The 18,255-nt window shown below is 34.0% G+C and overlaps 2 protein-coding genes across 3 annotated transcripts; both read left to right on the plus strand.

Annotated features, from left to right (window-relative positions):
• The first annotated feature begins 1,711 nt into the window (after positions 1-1,711).
• LOC141693618 (uncharacterized) lies at positions 1,712-6,645 on the plus strand. Of its 2 annotated transcripts, none has more exons than XM_074498770.1 (6): positions 1,712-1,976; positions 2,492-2,572; positions 3,469-3,597; positions 5,777-5,839; positions 6,007-6,131; positions 6,272-6,645. In XM_074498770.1, the coding sequence occupies exons 1-6, from the start codon at positions 1,866-1,868 to the stop codon at positions 6,462-6,464; spliced, it is 702 nt and encodes a 233-aa protein (XP_074354871.1). In that variant the 5' UTR covers positions 1,712-1,865; the 3' UTR covers positions 6,465-6,645. The 2 variants fall into 2 exon arrangements, with proteins under 2 accessions (XP_074354871.1, XP_074354872.1); XM_074498771.1 differs by having other exon boundaries at positions 1,715-1,958.
• A 2,487-nt stretch (positions 6,646-9,132) lies between these two features.
• Positions 9,133-16,258, plus strand: LOC141689806 (ubiquitin domain-containing protein DSK2a-like). Its single transcript, XM_074494206.1, has 8 exons — positions 9,133-9,449; positions 10,772-11,560; positions 12,590-12,795; positions 13,219-13,332; positions 13,455-13,513; positions 15,531-15,559; positions 15,645-15,749; positions 15,835-16,258. The coding sequence occupies exons 1-8, from the start codon at positions 9,212-9,214 to the stop codon at positions 15,981-15,983; spliced, it is 1,689 nt and encodes a 562-aa protein (XP_074350307.1). The 5' UTR covers positions 9,133-9,211; the 3' UTR covers positions 15,984-16,258.
• The last annotated feature ends 1,997 nt before the right edge of the window (positions 16,259-18,255 follow it).

The following is an 18,255-nucleotide window of genomic DNA, read 5'->3' on the forward strand; positions in this document are numbered from 1 at the left end:
TGTGATATCTTTAATAACAGAGATATTGAGTTAATAAGAAAAATTCCTATCCCTGTAGCTAGGTGTGAAGATACCTGGTTTTGGTTAAGGGATGAAGACGGTAAGTTTACAGTGCGAAGTTGTTACAGATGGTTGCAAGGAGAGCATGACGCTACTCATTTGTCTTTTTGGAAGAAACTTTGGTCATTGCAGATGCCCGGAAAGGTGGTAAATTTTGTCTGGAGAGTCTGCAAGAAATGCTTACCAACAGCTGTGACTTTAATAACAAAAAATGTCAATATCAGTGATAGTTGTCCATGGTGTCATACTGGTAAAGAAACGGATATGCATGTTTTGTTTTATTGTGATTTTGCTAAAACGATTTGGCAGCTATCTGGTTTCCAGGTGTTAAACACGGTTATGCAGGATGAGTCTGTGTTTGGTGTATTGAGACGTATGTTTGATAGTGTGTCAGGGGATCAATGCATATGGTTTTGTTTGATATGTTGGAGCATATGAAATCGGAGGAATAAATGGGTTTGAGATATGGAAAATGGATCATCTTTTGGAGTTAAAGCAGCTGCAATGAACTTATTACAGGATTGAAAGAAAGCTCATGAAGTGCATGTGAAGAATCAGTCTGGTAGGAATGTCATAGCTGATAAGAAATGGAGAAAGCCACTTAAAGATTGGTTTAAAGTCAATGTGGATGCAGCAGGAGCTTGTAATGGGTATATTGGTTTTGGATGTGTAATTCGGAACTCTCAGAGGCAATTCATTGGAGCAAGATGTGGTCGTATTAGAGGAAATTGAAGTCCAAAGGAGGCTGAGGCATTAATTTTAAAGGAAGCAATCATATGGACAAGGCAACTGAGTTTGTACATATGCATTTTTTAAACTGATTCTCAGAGTTTGGCTTCGGCTTGTTATGGTGAGGAAGGTTGTGCTTACTTCAACACTATTGTGGGTGATTGTAAGTTAGTTTTAAAGCACTTTAATCATGTGCTAGTTAAATTTTCTTTTAGGTCTGCGAATTGCGTGGCTCACGAGCTAGCTCGAACTGCACATTCTATGTCTGACCTTGGAGAGTGGCATGTCACTTCTCCTATTTTCTTAAATCGTGTACTAGAGTCTGATTTAGTTGTTTAATGCAAGTACATTTACTTCAAAAAAAATAGAACCTTTTATGCAAATAACGATGTGAAATTAATGTTTGTGAGTGAATCAACTGATAATCACCCAGAAATCGCTAGGAAAACGCTCTCAATCGATGTTTGTGTTTGAATTAGAGACAACAACTGATACCCAGGTTCAAAATCGAATTTAATCAATTATCCAGGCTTTCCGCGTTAATTATCAACAAAAGTAATTTAAGAGTTTTTTTGTCATTACCCGTTCCGCGTTTAATAATCATGGAAAACCTAAATTAAATCATCTTTTCGCGGATATTATGCGTGAATAGACTAAATTTTTTTCTTAATTATACGGTCACATAGTGATTTGTTGAATATAATCGTTTCCTGACACATAATTGATAGGGAACAAGAGCCATACTTTAAATAGGAGAATATACTTAAAAAGTGTATAGTTTTCTTTTTTAAGCCTTAATGTAACAAAAATTGATCAAATTGTCATATTTTTGGTTGATATTTGGGCCAATAGGATTTAGCGGTACATATTATTCTGGGCCCGTACTAAAAAAACCCGTCAATACGCCGACACATGATGGCCAGGGATATGAATACACTTTTCAAACACAACACAAGTGATAAAAGATGAGTTCATGTTCATCAAAACTGTAAATAATAACCTACGTAAACAGGAAGAGATAGTTACAGACTTGCAATATATATTGCGTGTGTATATAAAAAATCTACAGGCTGAAGATGGGTAGTTGTTCGTTTTTGAAAAATAAGTATTGGGTACTCAGACATGGTAAAAGCATTCCAAATGATAAGGGTATCATTGTCTCATCCATGGTACTACTCTATATTCATGTTCGTGGACTTATCGGGATCTTGTATTATATTTTAACACTCGGAACGATAAAAAATTATAATTATTTTCTGTTTATTTTTTGTGACAAGTATGCTACATTTCACAATTGAACAGTAGATTCAGTAAATTGTGGTGTTTGATTTTATTTTTGTTGTACATGTGTTGGTATTGTCATTTCTTTGATAATTTATTCGAGTTCTTGAGATGAAAATGTAGAGGTTTAGTTACTATGATTTCAGTCTTGTCTTGATAATGTATATATGGCAAATGATTACTGTTGCTGTCTTTAGATTTTAGAATATTAGAGGCTGAACTAAAATTAATGGTTGATTTCAATGCTGGTTTTGAGCTTCTTATTTGTCTTTCTTTTATTTTTCGACAAGATTGAGGAATTCGGTTGTTATATTCCATGCCAAGGATGTGTTGTAGAGAAATTTCAGATCACTTATTTTATATCTTCTTGCAACTACCACTGTAGTTATACTTGTGCTAATTAAATCTACTTTTGTAACAGGAAAATGGTGTACTTGAGGAGTACAAGTTAGCTCCTGAAGGAATTAATCAAGCTCGATTGGCTGGACAAATGTTCCTTCAGGTAATTGCTGTTTCTTATCCACTTTTTGATGATGCTAGGTGGTAAGTCGATTCTCGAGCATTGAAAATCCCCCGCAATACATCTCATATCTCTAGTTGCGACTACTTGCAGCTCATAATTTATTGTAAATTGTAATCAAGATGATCATTCATTGTTGTAAAAGTATGGCTGACATAATATGCTATTATGCTGTATTAGGGTAAAAAAATAATAGATGAGTTGATTCAACAAGACTTAGAAGGAGTTCAAGTGGTCTGTACATGTAATAGATTACTTCTATTTTCATTGAGAATTTTGTAATAGAATGATGCTGGGGGACATACAGTAGCAAGGAATACTGCAATTACCCATCATTGTGAAATTTATGCTTTTGCAGTAAGAGAAAGTTGTGATGCACAATTTTATATCTGCCTTCATGGCGGTGTCTAGTCCCGGTCTTTTCATCATGATTTCAGGTAGATATCCATCATATGTACTTAGCAGTTAGCAAAGAAGAGGGGAGATCCATTATACACCGTGTACCAACTAATCTTTCTTTCACATGTAATAACTTCGAAATATATGTATGACTACAATATTTTAATTAAAATATCAAGTCTCACGAGTCATGATAGCATGATGCGAATTGCTAGGTAGTAGGTACCGTGTCTAGATCATTTTTGATTTAAATACTTGTCTGAGTGAAGTATAAGTCCTATTAATGACAACATTTTATTGTTATGATTGTTAAATGCTGAAGCATGTAGAAATATGTAGCAGTCAAGTAATTTGAATGTGTCTAGGTTACACTTACTTTTTTTTCTGAAGTGAAGTTTCTTTTGATATTCTTCTAGTACCTGTCTTTGATTTTGCTTCACTGTTACCAGTATCTATGTGCCTAATAACTGGTCTCACAGGAACTTAAACAAGATCAACTGTCGATCAAAGATGTTCGAATTTGTTATTCTCCATTTTCAAGGACACGTCACACAGCTGAAATGGTTGCATCTGTTTTGGATCTTCCCTTTGAAGGGCCTCAATGTAAGGTAATCTTTATTAGCGTAGTTGAGATTCTTTTGACCCTTGACTGTCCTGACTTGAGTGCTGTAATATTTAATATCTGATTATGTTACTCGATACATGACCTCCGGGATGAGCATTATAGCATTGATGCTCATAGTTTATGCAGAAATTAAAATACTGTCATACTAGTCACACACAACGTATCTACCTGGTAAAGTCTCATGGTCTTTCAATCAACCACCATCTACTTCAGAAATGATTTTTCCGATTATCTTTTATTTTATCATCAACTAATTATAGTTATTAGAAGTTATATTGGCTCAGAATATGTGAAAGTATCACCTGTGCTTATAAGTTATAATGCTTATGTAATGGATGATTTTGGAAAATTATATCTTACATGTATCCTTGAGGCCAGACCTTTTGGCTAAAGTCTGGAAGACCTCTAACTGGAGTTTTTTACCTTGCCGGCTCATTCAGTTTTTGCATTTTGCAATTGGGGGGGGGGGACATTTGCAACTAGGACCACATCTATGAACAATAGGCTTCTTTTAAGCAACAGAAACACTGCTGTACAGAGAAACCTCACAATAGTTCTTGATGACTCAAGAACCTGGGACATTCCGAGCAACCATTTTGGTAATCACAAAGGCTAGGTTTAGAGATGTCACACTGCTGAGGGTGGTCGTTGGTAAATCATCTTTGTTATGTTTTTTGAAAGGAGGGGATTTATCAAAAGCAACAACGTTGACTACACGAATAGATATTTCTTTTTTCCTTTGGAAATATCAAGTACCACTATAGGACCAAATGGTGCTTTGTTAGAATTCTTGATCCATTCCTTGTGTCCCACCTCATAAGCTTCAGTTGTCCTTGCATTCAATTGAAATTTGTAAACCAACCTGCCACATAGCTCCACTTATTTCCAACATTCACTATGCACAGCCCATCGTAAATGAGTTGTGATTTCTCTATGAACAACTTTGAATGATCCTTACTGGAGCTTCTTCATCCTTGCTATTCCATTATGCAAGATTACCCTATTTTGGTTTTCTGGTTTATCAGAACTGAACACGTGATTTCCACCTTCGCCTCTAAAAGCCAAGACCTCTGATGATCAGTTTTTATCACCCTATGGATCAGACGCTATAATGCTGGTGGCCAAAACTTTTTAGTCTATTTTGACATAATCTCTGCCAGAAATGAACTTTGTATGTAGGCTAATAATGACAAGTTTAGCTTTTGACTGAAAGTAGTCACCAATTTCAACAGCAGGTACTACTCCAATATATTTATCACATTCACCAATGGGTGCCGCTTTTTAAGTTACATTACTGCATCTATATACATCTTCATATTAGCCTTTCCTTCTCCATTTGGTTTCATTTTCTGTTCTAGCTGCAGCTTTCTACGGTAGCTTTAATCAGATCTAGAACTACTTTGTCACAAGAATGATCTGCGTGGTAATCGTAGTTCATTCCTCCAGCACAATTGTTGACACCGAACAAATGGGACCTCAATTTTGATTGTACCCCATTTTTTAACAAACAATACAATTTTCCTCTCCATCTTCTAACACGCAGGTTTAACTGACTTGTCAAATAGAGTAGCTTTTATACTATTAGCAATACTGTAACTTACCAAATCTTCAAAAGCATTTTTCTGCTGACTCGCTTGTACCTTTATCATCTTGAAATTCTAATTCATTATCCATTTGTATAATCTCATAAAAAAGTCCAATTTCGCTTTATCTAGATTCTTTGGAGTTCGAGAATTTTCACGATGTTAAAAAGAGGAATTGCCTTTTTACCGCACCAGTTGCTCTGTCGACTTGCATGTTGCAGGAGCTGGCGCGATAACCAGAAGATAGTGATGGTGCCATCTCTCGTCTCAATTTCAAGTTTCAGATATCTCACATGTAGCATGTGAGATTGTTGATGCTGATTAAGTAATAGGCGCTTGTCACTGCCCTGCTTAGCAAAACTCTCATAACTGCCTTGTTAAGTGAGTCTTTTGAGTGCATTGTTAGAAAGAATGTTTACTAACCGGTTTCCTGAACTTTCTTCAAATAAGGCCCATGTCAACAATACAGGAGTATATGTATGATTGCAAGTGGTATTGTGAAAGATAAGTGCTTAGACTTTAAACAGTTATCTGCAGCTCAATATTTGTTATATTACATATTAAAACTTTTTTGCACAGGTTGTGAAAGATCTTCATGAACGTTACTTTGGACCATCATATGAACTTATGTCTCATGATAAAGTAAGTATTATTGATATCAATTGCATGTGAGTTATCATTTTTATTTGGTGTGGTAGCGAGCTGTTGTAGCTTTCCAACTGAATGCAGTTCATCTCAAATTCAATTCACTTCAATTTTTTTTACTTGGCTTCAGTGAGGTAAGATTTTCTTGCTTTCCTTGGTAACAGTATGCAGATGTATGGGCACTCGACGAGAAAGATCCATTTGAGCCTCCAGAAGGTGGAGAAAGTGTCGCAGACGTAGTTTCTAGACTTGCAAATGCTCTGCTGACCATAGAGACAGAGTTTCAAGGGTAATGATCTGCAATCTATATACCACTCACTTGGCGTAGCATAAAGTGTAGTTTGTGCATATATATGGATCTATATGTGATGCATCTGTATTATTTTAAGCATGAGAACTAGGTTAAGCTTGTTCCTACATGCATTGCAGGTGTGCAGTCTTGGTTGTGAGCCATGGCGATCCACTCCAGATTTTGCAGACAATGCTCAATGCAGCTAAGGATGATGAAGGATGGGATAGTAATGACTTGACATCTAGAATTCAGGCTGTTAAGGTACCATCAGTAATATCACAGCATCGAAAGTTTGCTTTGCTTACAGGAGAACTTCGAGCGGTCATATGATGGTCCTTGTGTCCCTCCTGATTGCCTTGTATTAATGTACAAGTCAAAAAAGTTGCTTGTTAATTGTCTGCTGGGCTCAACTATTGAAGAACCAGGGACTTAAAAACCAAGGTACAATAAAGTGTTGAACATTAATAAAAATTACTGTAATGTAATTGAAAACAGAGTATGTGTTACATTACTTGATGTATCTTTTTGTATAATTGAAAGTGCCAGTGTTGTGGATTAGGCAAATTTAGAAAATAAGGAAGACATTTAATTTTAATTGGAATGGTGCACCAAACTGAACTCAAGCCCAAAACAAAACTTTAAAAATGTAAGGCCTATAACTGCTTAACTGGCCTTCGGCACCAATCTGAACTTCAGGCCCACAACAAACATTAAAGCTTTTATAATAGAGCCTCGACAACCATTGTTGACCACCAGCGAAATTAAGTATAAACTTTGAAAATTAAAGGTGTTAATATTAAATTAAAATCTCTGCCACAACCACAATATATAAATTCGGAGGAACAACGAGTATGCTAAAACTGGGTACTTGCATGTAATGCAGTAAAGGTATCTCCAACAAACTTTTTACCTGGGCTTTTAAGTTTAAAAATAGAAAATTATGCTAAAATTTCAGCTCAAAAAGATTTTTAGAGGCTATTTAAAAGTTTAAGAACAACTTCAACACCCTCTTTAGTCATATTTTAAATGATTTAAAATTAAAAAGATCTCAAGAGACTCCTAATTCTTACTCAAAAACTTAAAATCTTCAATTTCTTCCTCAAACATGAGTATCATGCTTCCTCTCCTCTTTCATTTAATAATAGAAAGAATATACTCACATGATTGCTGCAATTCTGCTTCTTCTTCTGCATAATTATGTGCATTTGATATTCAAGTAATACAATAGTAGAAGGAGAGTGTGTTTAGAGAAGATTGTTGAAGTAAATGAATATTTTAGTATTTTAAATTGTTAGGAGCTCATTTATTAATATTATTTTTGAAGAAAAACTTAGCTGATTGTTAGAGTTGCTTTAAGAGCCTTTTCTCTCTTCTCAATTTACATTTTATATTAAAATAATCACTCCCCTTTCTTTCTCTCTCCCTTTTCTTTTGTTTTTTTTATAATTTCAATGTATTTTAGTTATAAAATATTATATATAGAGTGAGTTTAAAAATTATTATTGGAGATAAACCTATATTATCATGGTAGGAGCTAATTTTTTATATTATATTTAAAAAGTGAGTTAAGAATCTATCGAAGAAAACAAGTCAGATACGTAGTGAAGCTATTGCCTATTTTGGAGGATGTTAATGGTTGGACGAGCAATTTTAATTTGTGTAAGAGAACGAGATCAAACATTTTCCTTGCACTTTGAAAGTCCACAAGGGCTAGCCACGAGGAAGAAAGAAAGAGACGTGCACATTCCATTCTGTTTCCGTTTACACAATATTTTAATGTCATAAATTCTGTAACTTACGATACCATACTTTTAAAGTCCTCAATATGATGATAAAATAATAATATTAAGTACTTAATACCTTACAAAATAATTATATTAGACAAAGTCCCCTGTATAGTTATATTTTTTTATATATTTATAAATTAATATAATTAAAATCGAGAAAAATATTACTTAAACAAGTTTATTAATTTATCAAAAGTAAAAATATATTGTATATATTATGTTAAAATCAGAAAAATATATATTTTAATAAGGTTATTATTTCATCGAGATTTAACAGTACATATAACGTATGATCAAAATTCCAAAACTGAATTTCAATAAATAAATATACATTACTGCACAAATATATACTTAATCCTATATTTAAAATCAAAAATATTTATAAAATATTTTTAATAACTAATAATAATGTGTAATAAAGCTCACTTTAAACTAAAATAGATAAATAGGATATAATTTTAAGTAAATATAACATAATTGATCGTAAAATACAACTAGAAATAATCATAACCATTTGAAGCATTGGATTTTTATAAAAAAATATTATATTTAGTAATAATTAGTTAAAACTGCAATAAGACGGGACAATATGTAGAATTCTTTTTACTAAGCCCTTCCTAAATAAATAAAAGAGTGGTAGTTTTATAAGAAAACAATTGAATTAAAGAGGAAAAATAGGAAAAAGAATATCCGACCACACTGAACGCATTCTTCCGTTGGTCGTCGACTGCCCCTCAATATTGACTCTATCCCGTAAACAAAACATTAATTAATTATAAATATAATATTATTTTTACTCAAAAAATATCCCACTCATCCCAAAATGTCTGGTATATTTAATTTATAACGTATTTAAATTGCTCGAAAATATACTTATATAAAATAGGGAAAATATACTTGAAAATTGTGTATATCTTTTTTGAGAAATTGATAACTAATTTCAAGTAATAAAAAACACATAATACATTTTTATGCAACATCAACAAAGATTTGGGGTCTTGTTCATTTGACTATATGCATTTTTTGTTAAAATAATATTAACAAGGGAAATTACTCAAAATACTTAGAATATTATATTTTTAAAATTATTTTATAAAAATTCATATTTTTAAAAAAATCCCTATTAACAATTAATTTTCTGTCGTAGGTGTTTAAAAATGTGGGTGGAGTAGTATTTAACTTTGTACGACTTTACAGCCATCGTAAACTCGTTTACAACAACCACCAATACATTTGGACACACATAACATAACGTTTTGACACCGATTCAATTAAATTCGTGACATTACAATGGGAGCGGAGAGCGAGTCAACTCAGTCGGTTCCACCCAGCGGCGAAGAAGCAGCTGGTGTTTCTATCAACGTTCGTTGCTCTAATGGCTCTAAATTTAGTGTACGAGCGAGTGTGGGATCCAGTGTTTCTGAATTTAAACAACTCGTTGCTCAGAATTGCGATGTTCCTGCTGTTCAGCAGCGCTTGATTTATAAAGGACGCATCTTAAAAGATGATCAAACCCTAGACTCCTATGGTATATGCCTCTTTCCCTTTCTTTTTCTATTCTCGATAAATGAATAATTGTATTTTCCGGTGCCGGCATAACGAGGACTTATTTATTTTTAACCTCAGTTAAATAAATAAAATTTTACGGTGTTTAAGTTATAGGCATTAGATATATTAGAATTAGAATTATCTTGATATATGAATATTCGGTATTTTTTATCTCCTTAAATGAATAATCACTGTATTAAGTTATAGGAGTTAATTATATTAAATTTATGATTTGCTATTACGCTGTCATACTAGTGCATTTCTGGGGTAGAGATGGAAACTACGTGATGTTTTACTATCTCTGTAATACCTGTGCTTTACTCTACTGTAGAGTCTCTACGGAATAAAAGGCAACTTAAGTTTGTAAGTAAGGATATGGTAATAATGAAGAATCTTGAGAGGAGAAAAGGTTGATTTGTTTGTTGATTCAGTTATTCTTATGTCGAGGTTGTAATGAGATTGATTCTTTTCTACGAATACTCTTTCCAACTTTAATATATAGGAATATGATCTTGATTCTTGCGTGCACCGGAGCATTCTAGGTTTTGACTAATGGATACGCTTTTTACTACGTGGCTTGTGTTATGATTGTGTCATGGTACTGATTTTAGAGCTATTTTGGTTCATCTAGAGGAATTGATTGTTGTTAATTCTTATTGCGTAGAAGTGAGATGCAACGTACAAGGTCAAAATGTGATATTTTATATGAGTTGCCAAATTTTGAGTTGGTTTAAACGGAGTATATATCATAAATATGTGCATGAATTAAATGCAGAAGTTGTGGAGAAAGAGACTTTATTTTTGTGTATGTTGTTTTTTTGCAAATGATGAGAATGGGATATTTGTTTACATAAATTATAATTTTGTATGTTTCTTTCTTGTCGGTAGTGACTTGCTTTTGATACACATGTTTAGTGTTCTCCAATGTTAGTGGGGTGTTGTTTTACACAAATAGGAAAGTATATACCTTTTTTTTCTTGTCGATAGTGACTTGGCATTTTTCGCTCTGCATTAGGTTACTTTTCTTTAATGTAATTCAAACTTGTATGCGTGGAATGTGTTGTTTGTTTGCATAAATGAAAAAAGTACTTATTTTCTTCCTTGTCTTCAGTATCCATGCTGTTAGAATTTTGTAGTTGTTGATAGCTGTGGTTCTTTTTGCTATTACTGACCGAGTATGATGTATTCTGTTTAGCTTATATACCTTGAGATAAGCGGCATCTATTATTTCTTCTTCGTCTTGTTGTAGTTGACCTATTATATATCCCTTAATGATATTGTTTGTTTATGGTGTTGCTAAAGGTCTTCAAGCTGATCACACTGTGCACATGGTCCGTGGTTCTCCCCCTATTGCATCGACACCTGCTTCTGCAGCTTCTAGTGTTGGGAATCCAAATGCCGCTCCTGATCCTACCCATCCTGTTAATCCTAATGACGGAGGGGGTTTAGGAGGTGCTGGTCTTGGGGCATCACTCTTTAATGGTCTTGGTGGGCTTGGCTTAGGTGCAGGTAGTGGTACTGGTGCTTCGGGCTTATTTGGAGCTGGACTTTCAGAGTTTGAACAAGTTCAGCAACAACTAACTCAGAATCCCAACATGATGCAAGATATAATGAATACACCAGCCATTCAAAATTTAATGAATAACCCAGACATAATGCGCAGCTTGATAATGAGCAATCCCCAAATGCGTGATATCATTGATCGGAACCCGGAGCTTTCTCATATTCTTAATGATCCTGCCATTCTTAGGCAGACATTGGAGGCTGCTAGGAATCCTGAGCTCATGCGCGAGATGATGCGCAACACTGATAGGCAAATGAGTAACATTGAATCATCTCCCGAGGGATTTAACATGCTTAGGCGCATGTATGAAAATGTTCAGGAACCTTTCCTGAATGCTACAACAATGGGTGCGGGCGCTGGAAGCGATTTGGGATCAAATCCGTTTGCTGCTCTATTAGGAAATCAGGGTGGTGGTAACCAAGGCACAAATGCCTCCACTGATGCTTCGAATACCGGTTCTGAAGCAGCTGCAGGAAATACTATTCCCAACAGTAATCCTCTTCCTAACCCTTGGGGTGGTACTGCTGGTAAGCTTACCCGTATAGTTCATATATGACCTTTTCTGCTCCTTGTTAACCTGTAATTGTCTATAGTTCATGTTCTGCTTTTTTGAAAGGGATACTAGAAGCGGTAAGCATGTTTCAGTCTTGAGTCTTTGAAATAGGATAGAGAATATATAGTGATGGTAGGTGAAAATAGTTGATGACAATAATACCCGGGCGTCATATAGGTTTACAATGTCATAACAGAAAACTTGGAGCTGAAGATCATGCGATAATGACTCGAGTAAGCAGTTGGCCTGTGTGCTATTTCGCCTCAAAATTTGTCACGGTTAAATGTCCTTTGTATATCATGTCTAGTATGACGCACCGATTAGAATTGTGTACACATGAAAATTTACCTGATATATGAATGCATTTTTTGGGTGAATACAAAATATTGCTCCATTAAAAAGCTATGTCATATTAGGATAATTGTCACATCGTCCTAAGCAATGAGATGCCCCTGTAAGAACCTCATGGAAATAGACAACTTGTAGCTCACCATCCGAATGATCAAGGATGTTTTTCCCTTCAAATGATTTGAGTATGTTATTTACTTACTAAGTCGAATATATATAGAGAGAAATGCAAACATAAGATGTGGATAGTATTTTCGCACGGTACGAATCGTATTTATGGTACTGCTTTAGTAAGTCTTTAGTTTGCTTCTGCCAACAAGCATTTTGCCATTTTAATTTAACACACGCTAGTGAGTATACAAACAACTGTCAAAACGAAAGGTATTTTTTTCCGAGTAACCAACGTAAAAAGTTGTACATGTACCACAAAGGCAGATGAAGTGTCTGTGGCAGAGTGGCATGTCGATTTTGTGGAAATGTGTAATCCTAGATGGTTACTAGAGTAATATGTGATTGCGGCAGCAACAAGACATGACAACACTAGAAGTAAAATTTGGGAATTTTTTTTTTATTGATGATCTGTGCCAAAGAATTACTTCAGCTTGTAATGTGATTTGTGTTATCTACCCTCACTTCCGGTGCTGTGTGTGAGCAGGTTCCCAAACAAACACTGCAGCAAGGTCAAATGTTACAGGAGATGCTAGGACAGCTGGAATTGGTGGTTTAGGAGGGCTTGGTCTCCCGGGGTTGGATCGCATGGGTGGTGTTCCAGATCCTTCAGTAATGAACAACCTTCTGCAAAACCCTGGTGTTTCACAGATGATGCAGAATCTGCTTTCAAACCCACAATACATGAATCAGGTAAGCGTTTAACTGAATGTCAGATAACATTATATTCAAATTAAAAACAAATCTTCAAACTGCAACAGTCGTCATAAGATAATAAAATTTAAAACATCATGAAAGTAATGTGATATAGAGAGCTCTAAGACTGTATAGGTACAATTATAAATTAGAATTTATAGTTATAATTTATAAGGTATATGAAAAATGTATATGCTATAAAAATTAGAGTATTTATTACTCAGTCTATTCGGTCCGGACCGAAATCTTTAAAAAAAATCGGACCGATCCGAACCGATTTTTACTTTGGTCTAAGTTTTTCAAACCGAATTAGCACGGTTCGGTCAGGTTTTTCGGTTTCAGTTTGGTTTTGCTCAGCCCTAGGTGTTATGCTACAAGTAATATAGCTTTTGTTACCAAAATTCTTCTTTTTATCTTCAGATTCTTGGAACTAATCCTCAACTCCAGAGTATGTTTGATATGAACCCTCAATTAAGAGAAATGATGCAGAATCCAGATATTATTCGTCAGCTTACATCACCTGAAATGATGCAGGTTCTAAAGAATGGAATCTTTTTTTTGTTTTACTAGTCTTCATTTAGTAGTGAACCATTTCTTTAATAACAGACTAATGATATGATACCATATGTTGAGGATTGATATTTTTTTTCCTGTAGCGGATGTCAACATTTCAACAGGCACTTCTTTCTCAGCAGAACAGACCACAATCAACTCAGTAAGTGCACTGTATTTTTTTTGGGAGTGATTAGTGTTTGATGTTTTTTCAGTTTGTCGTCTTGAACAGAATAATTGTTTTTTTCTATGCTTTAACATGCCTTTCCATGTAAAAATGGTTATATCATTCTGAAAAGCTTTCTGAGGACTTCGAAACCTCATATTAGAGGTAAGAATTAAGGGCAACCCAATTTTTTAGGTAGTGAGCTTATTGTAGGCATTACAGGCAATTTTGGAGAGAGCATGGTATGGTAGGCTTAGAAGCAAATCCTGTCTCCTATCTATTACGCCATCAAACGAACCCAAGCTGAATTATTCTGTATTCTAGTGATCTTATTTAGGTACACTACATTAAGATTAGTTTTATTGATAGTTTAATTTCTTTGTCCAGCACTCTCCAGCTCTATCATACTTCAAAAGATGGTAAATATTGTAACTAAGCTTCTTCCTGGGTAATAATCTTTTTACAAACAGCTATCTGGATCGATGAGTATTGTGATCTTTAGTAGTTTTGTTTATGGATAACTGTCCAAGCACACACATGTTCGTGCAAAAAAAAATATACTGCTATTAGAGCATCGCAAACACTATTAGTATTAGGTATCTCCAAATTAATATATAATAATGTCTAGCCAAATTTATTTGTCTTGAAATTTGTGTGCTGTCCCATAGGACTAGCTATCTCACTCTCACTCTCGCTCTCTATCTTAATCTTTTCTGAATGAAACAAGATAAAAGATTTTTCAAATATGAATTTTTGGTGGGTATTGACGAGAGAGAATACTACAACACAAACACAAAATAATATTAAAAGTATTATTAGATAGCCTTGGCCAATAGTCAAAAGGAACGAGTGAAATCACAATATGTAAAAAAGTAGCGTGCCAGGTCGTTGTGTTGGAGTTGCTGTCTCCACCAGTTCACTAGACAAATCTGACATAGCTACTATGTTGCTTAGGGGTGGCAATTTCGGGTTACGGGTCAGGTTTACTGTACCAGTCCTATTTTTTGGTCAACCGGGACCCGAGCTGAAACAGTTTACCCGAACTTGACCTGTTTTGACACAAATACTAAACTAGTCGGGTCATAATTAGGTCAATGCGACAAGATACAAATCATAGCCTCAATTACAATGCGAATCATACGACTTCATGTATTGCAAGAACTTAAACACGATTAAAGACTTACAAACTTATACATAGACACACACACACACATGTATAATCCAAGTATTTCAAAATATATACGTGTGTGTGTGTGTAAACCTTAAGTCTCTAAATTTTTAGGACTGAAATCAACTTGGCTACGTAGTAGAAACTAAATGTAGAAGGCAAGATTTATGAAAGAGATTGGAAGATATATCTAGAGGAGAGATGGAGAAGGAAAAAAAGAAGAAAGAAAACTGCCTAGGAAAGAGGCGAAAAGATGGAAATGAAACAGGGCACGACTGAAAAAGTGGAAGTAGGGTTTGATTGGGATTGCTATAATGTTATTGGGGCTCGAATGCATGACAAATTGGGTTTAAGTAAGCTTGTTAGAGACATGAGTAAAATATCAGCATGTATATTTATATTTCGGATTAATTTTGGGTCATCCCGAAACTGACCCGATTTTTCGGGTGGAAGTGGAACCAAACCCGAAACTCAAAAATCCTGACTGTATAACTAGAACTAAATAATATTTTAGTTAATCTATCTAATCTAAGAGGACAGGAGTAGATAAGGAGTTGGGGAAGAATAAGTGAATGAGGCGCTGCCCTTGTGTTTTGGTCAAGTTAACTTTTGTCAAATACTACTATTATAACTGTTTAGTTTTATTAATCCATCTTAAGTAGGGTGGAAATACAAAGTTGCAGAAGGGAGTATGCAGCTGCTGCTTTACTGTTTTTCTTTATAGAATCCAACTTTACCTCAATCTGATTAGCATATCTGGAAATGGATAAAATTAATTTCTATGTCACTTTATATTGAATTATTTACTAAATACTAATCTTTGTTGCTTGCTATCCTGCTTTGCAGGGAACCAGTTCAAACAGGCGGGACTACAGGTATTTAAGAAACAGAACGTGGATAGCTAAATCAAGTATAAGAAATGCTTTTATTCTAAAATGCTTGTTCTTGTTCCAATTGAAGGTGCAGGAGCACAAAACAACATGGGGTTGGATGCGTTGATGAATATGTTTAGTGGACTTGGTGGACTTGGAGCTGGTGGATTGAATGTCCCAAACACTCCCGATTGTACACTTCCTCACCATTGAACTTGAAATCTTAGATTGACATTTTTATTACCATACTCAACTTGTTGTTATGTTTGTTCCTGTAGTGCCTCCAGAAGAACTCTATGCTACTCAACTGTCGCAACTTCAAGAAATGGGTTTCTTCGATACCCAAGAGAATATCAGGGCGTTGCGTGCTACCTCAGGAAACGTCCATGCAGCAGTAGAGAGACTTTTAGGCAACCTTGGGCAGTAGCACCACCTTTGTTTCCTCGGAAACTTGTTGGTGTGTAAAATTAATCAAGTTAAACAAGTGTCTTGTACAAACAACACTTGTATCTTCATCTCTGGGTGTCTTACTAATAATTGAAGCATTACATAGTTAGAGTTGAGACCTTTGGCATATGGTGAGGCCTTTGTAAAACTAGAACATCCTCCCTTATTGTATGCCTTCCTGTTTGTTATGTACATGCATCGTTAAAATTTTTGTTTTTAATTACTATAAACAGTTGTTAAAGTTTTGGAGACCCAGGCCATGTTTTGCGTATTTGTTGAGTTATATTTTGTTTCAAAGCTGTTTTTATTTCAGCAGTATTTAGGGGAGTGTTCAAGATGAGAGTTGCATGCTTTGAAAGTGGGCCTGATAGTTTCACTTATTCCCCCCAATAATGTTTATTATGAACTATTAAAAGTAGGTCTTGTTGAAGATCTTATATTAATATTTTCTTCATTTATTGGGTTGAATATTAAATCACATGCGCCCTTATTTGAAGTATAATTTTTTATTTTGTGTCACCAAGGTAGTCGAATATGAGTATTCGGCCTGCATGAGATCTATTGCAATGTTAAGGAATTAGTCATTTTAAAATTTAACTATACTAAAATAAGACCATGTATTAGTATTACTAACTTAAATCCCGTGCGATGTACGGGTTTCGTTAATATTTTAAAAAATTATTTATCATGTTATATTCTAATTTTTAAAATATTTTTGTAAATATATAATAATTATAAATTTATAATAAAAATAATAGAATAATTTTAATAGAATAAGTATACTATATCTAGTTGTTTAACAATTTAGTAGATTATCGAAGATATAACACTATTTATCCGTTTTTTAATAATAGGATCCGTTGTGGTCGTAGTTTACTAGGATAATTAGATTTTATCTAGGAGTTTAACAATTTAGAACAATGGACCAAAATGTCATTTTTGAGTGTTAAATGGTCCAAAATGTCGTTTTTGAAAATAATGGCTCAAAATGTCACTTCATAACGGTACTTCGTCTTACGTTTTGTATGTTTAATGCAAAACGCTACATTGTGTGTCGTTTTGGTACTTTAATTTTTTTTTTAATTTTTTTAAAATGTGAAAAACGGTGGTTGAAGTAGCGTTTTGGCTCAAAACGGTACATCATATAGCGTTTTGTACCAAAACGTTACTTTATCTACCGTTTTGCGCATAAAAAAAATCAAAATGTCAAAACGTTACACGAAGTTCCGTTTTAGGTGTTTTGCATAAACGGCACACGATGTACCGTTTTGAAGTGACATTTAGGGCCATTTTTAATCCCCAAGTGACATTTAGGGCCATCATCCAAGAATTTAGTAGTTTAACAGATATATATTACTATTTATTTATTTTCTTTAATAATCAAAATTAGGGGATAAATGTTGAACCAAATTATAACACATTTCAGTGGCAATTATTATAATATAGTATAGATAACATGAAGCATGCAGTTTTGGTAAAAAAAAACAATGCATTTTATATGTATATGATGATTTAGCCGGAGTTTAAAAAAATTTGTACAAATAGAAAATGGGTTCTCATCCCGAGATTACTGGGCTCACCCTGAGATTTCTGAGAACAGATACTCATTTGTAAGACTATAAGTCATATTTATCAAAAAAAAAATACTCATAGATCAATTTTATGAGTGGACGGATAATAATAATCTATTGACGTATAAATGAGTCATCTAAAAATGACCGGGTTGATAAAAAAATGAAAGAAAAATGACGCACTTTTTATAATTTCACTTATTTATTCATAATTTATTTTTTAAATGGACATGAAAATGACGCGATTTTAGAGTTTCAATTTATTTCACATAATTTAACTTTGTTAACATGTGAAGTAATTCTTTTTTTTGCATGATAATTTTAAGTGCTTTTAACTTGATTAGGGACTTTCGCCCGCGCTACACAAATTTGTTATCCGACAATTTTTTAAACGTCAAATGTTATATTGATTAAACTAATTAGTATATCGTATTCAGAGATAGTGAACTCTTAATTATATTAACGAACTCTTAATTATATTAACGAACATATAAAGAATATTAAACATGGAACAAAAAATATAAATCGTCCATTTCAAAGAAACCTGCAGGAATCTATTGATGGATTAAAAATCTCAAATCAATGTGAGGATTAATCGGCATTTTAAAATAAAACTGCAGGAACCTATTGTTTTCATTAAAATATAATATCAATGCGAGTCTTATCTTCGTTTATAAAATT

This window comes from Apium graveolens, chromosome 10 (assembly GCF_009905375.1).
Source record: "Apium graveolens cultivar Ventura chromosome 10, ASM990537v1, whole genome shotgun sequence".
Taxonomy (NCBI): domain Eukaryota; kingdom Viridiplantae; phylum Streptophyta; class Magnoliopsida; order Apiales; family Apiaceae; genus Apium; species Apium graveolens.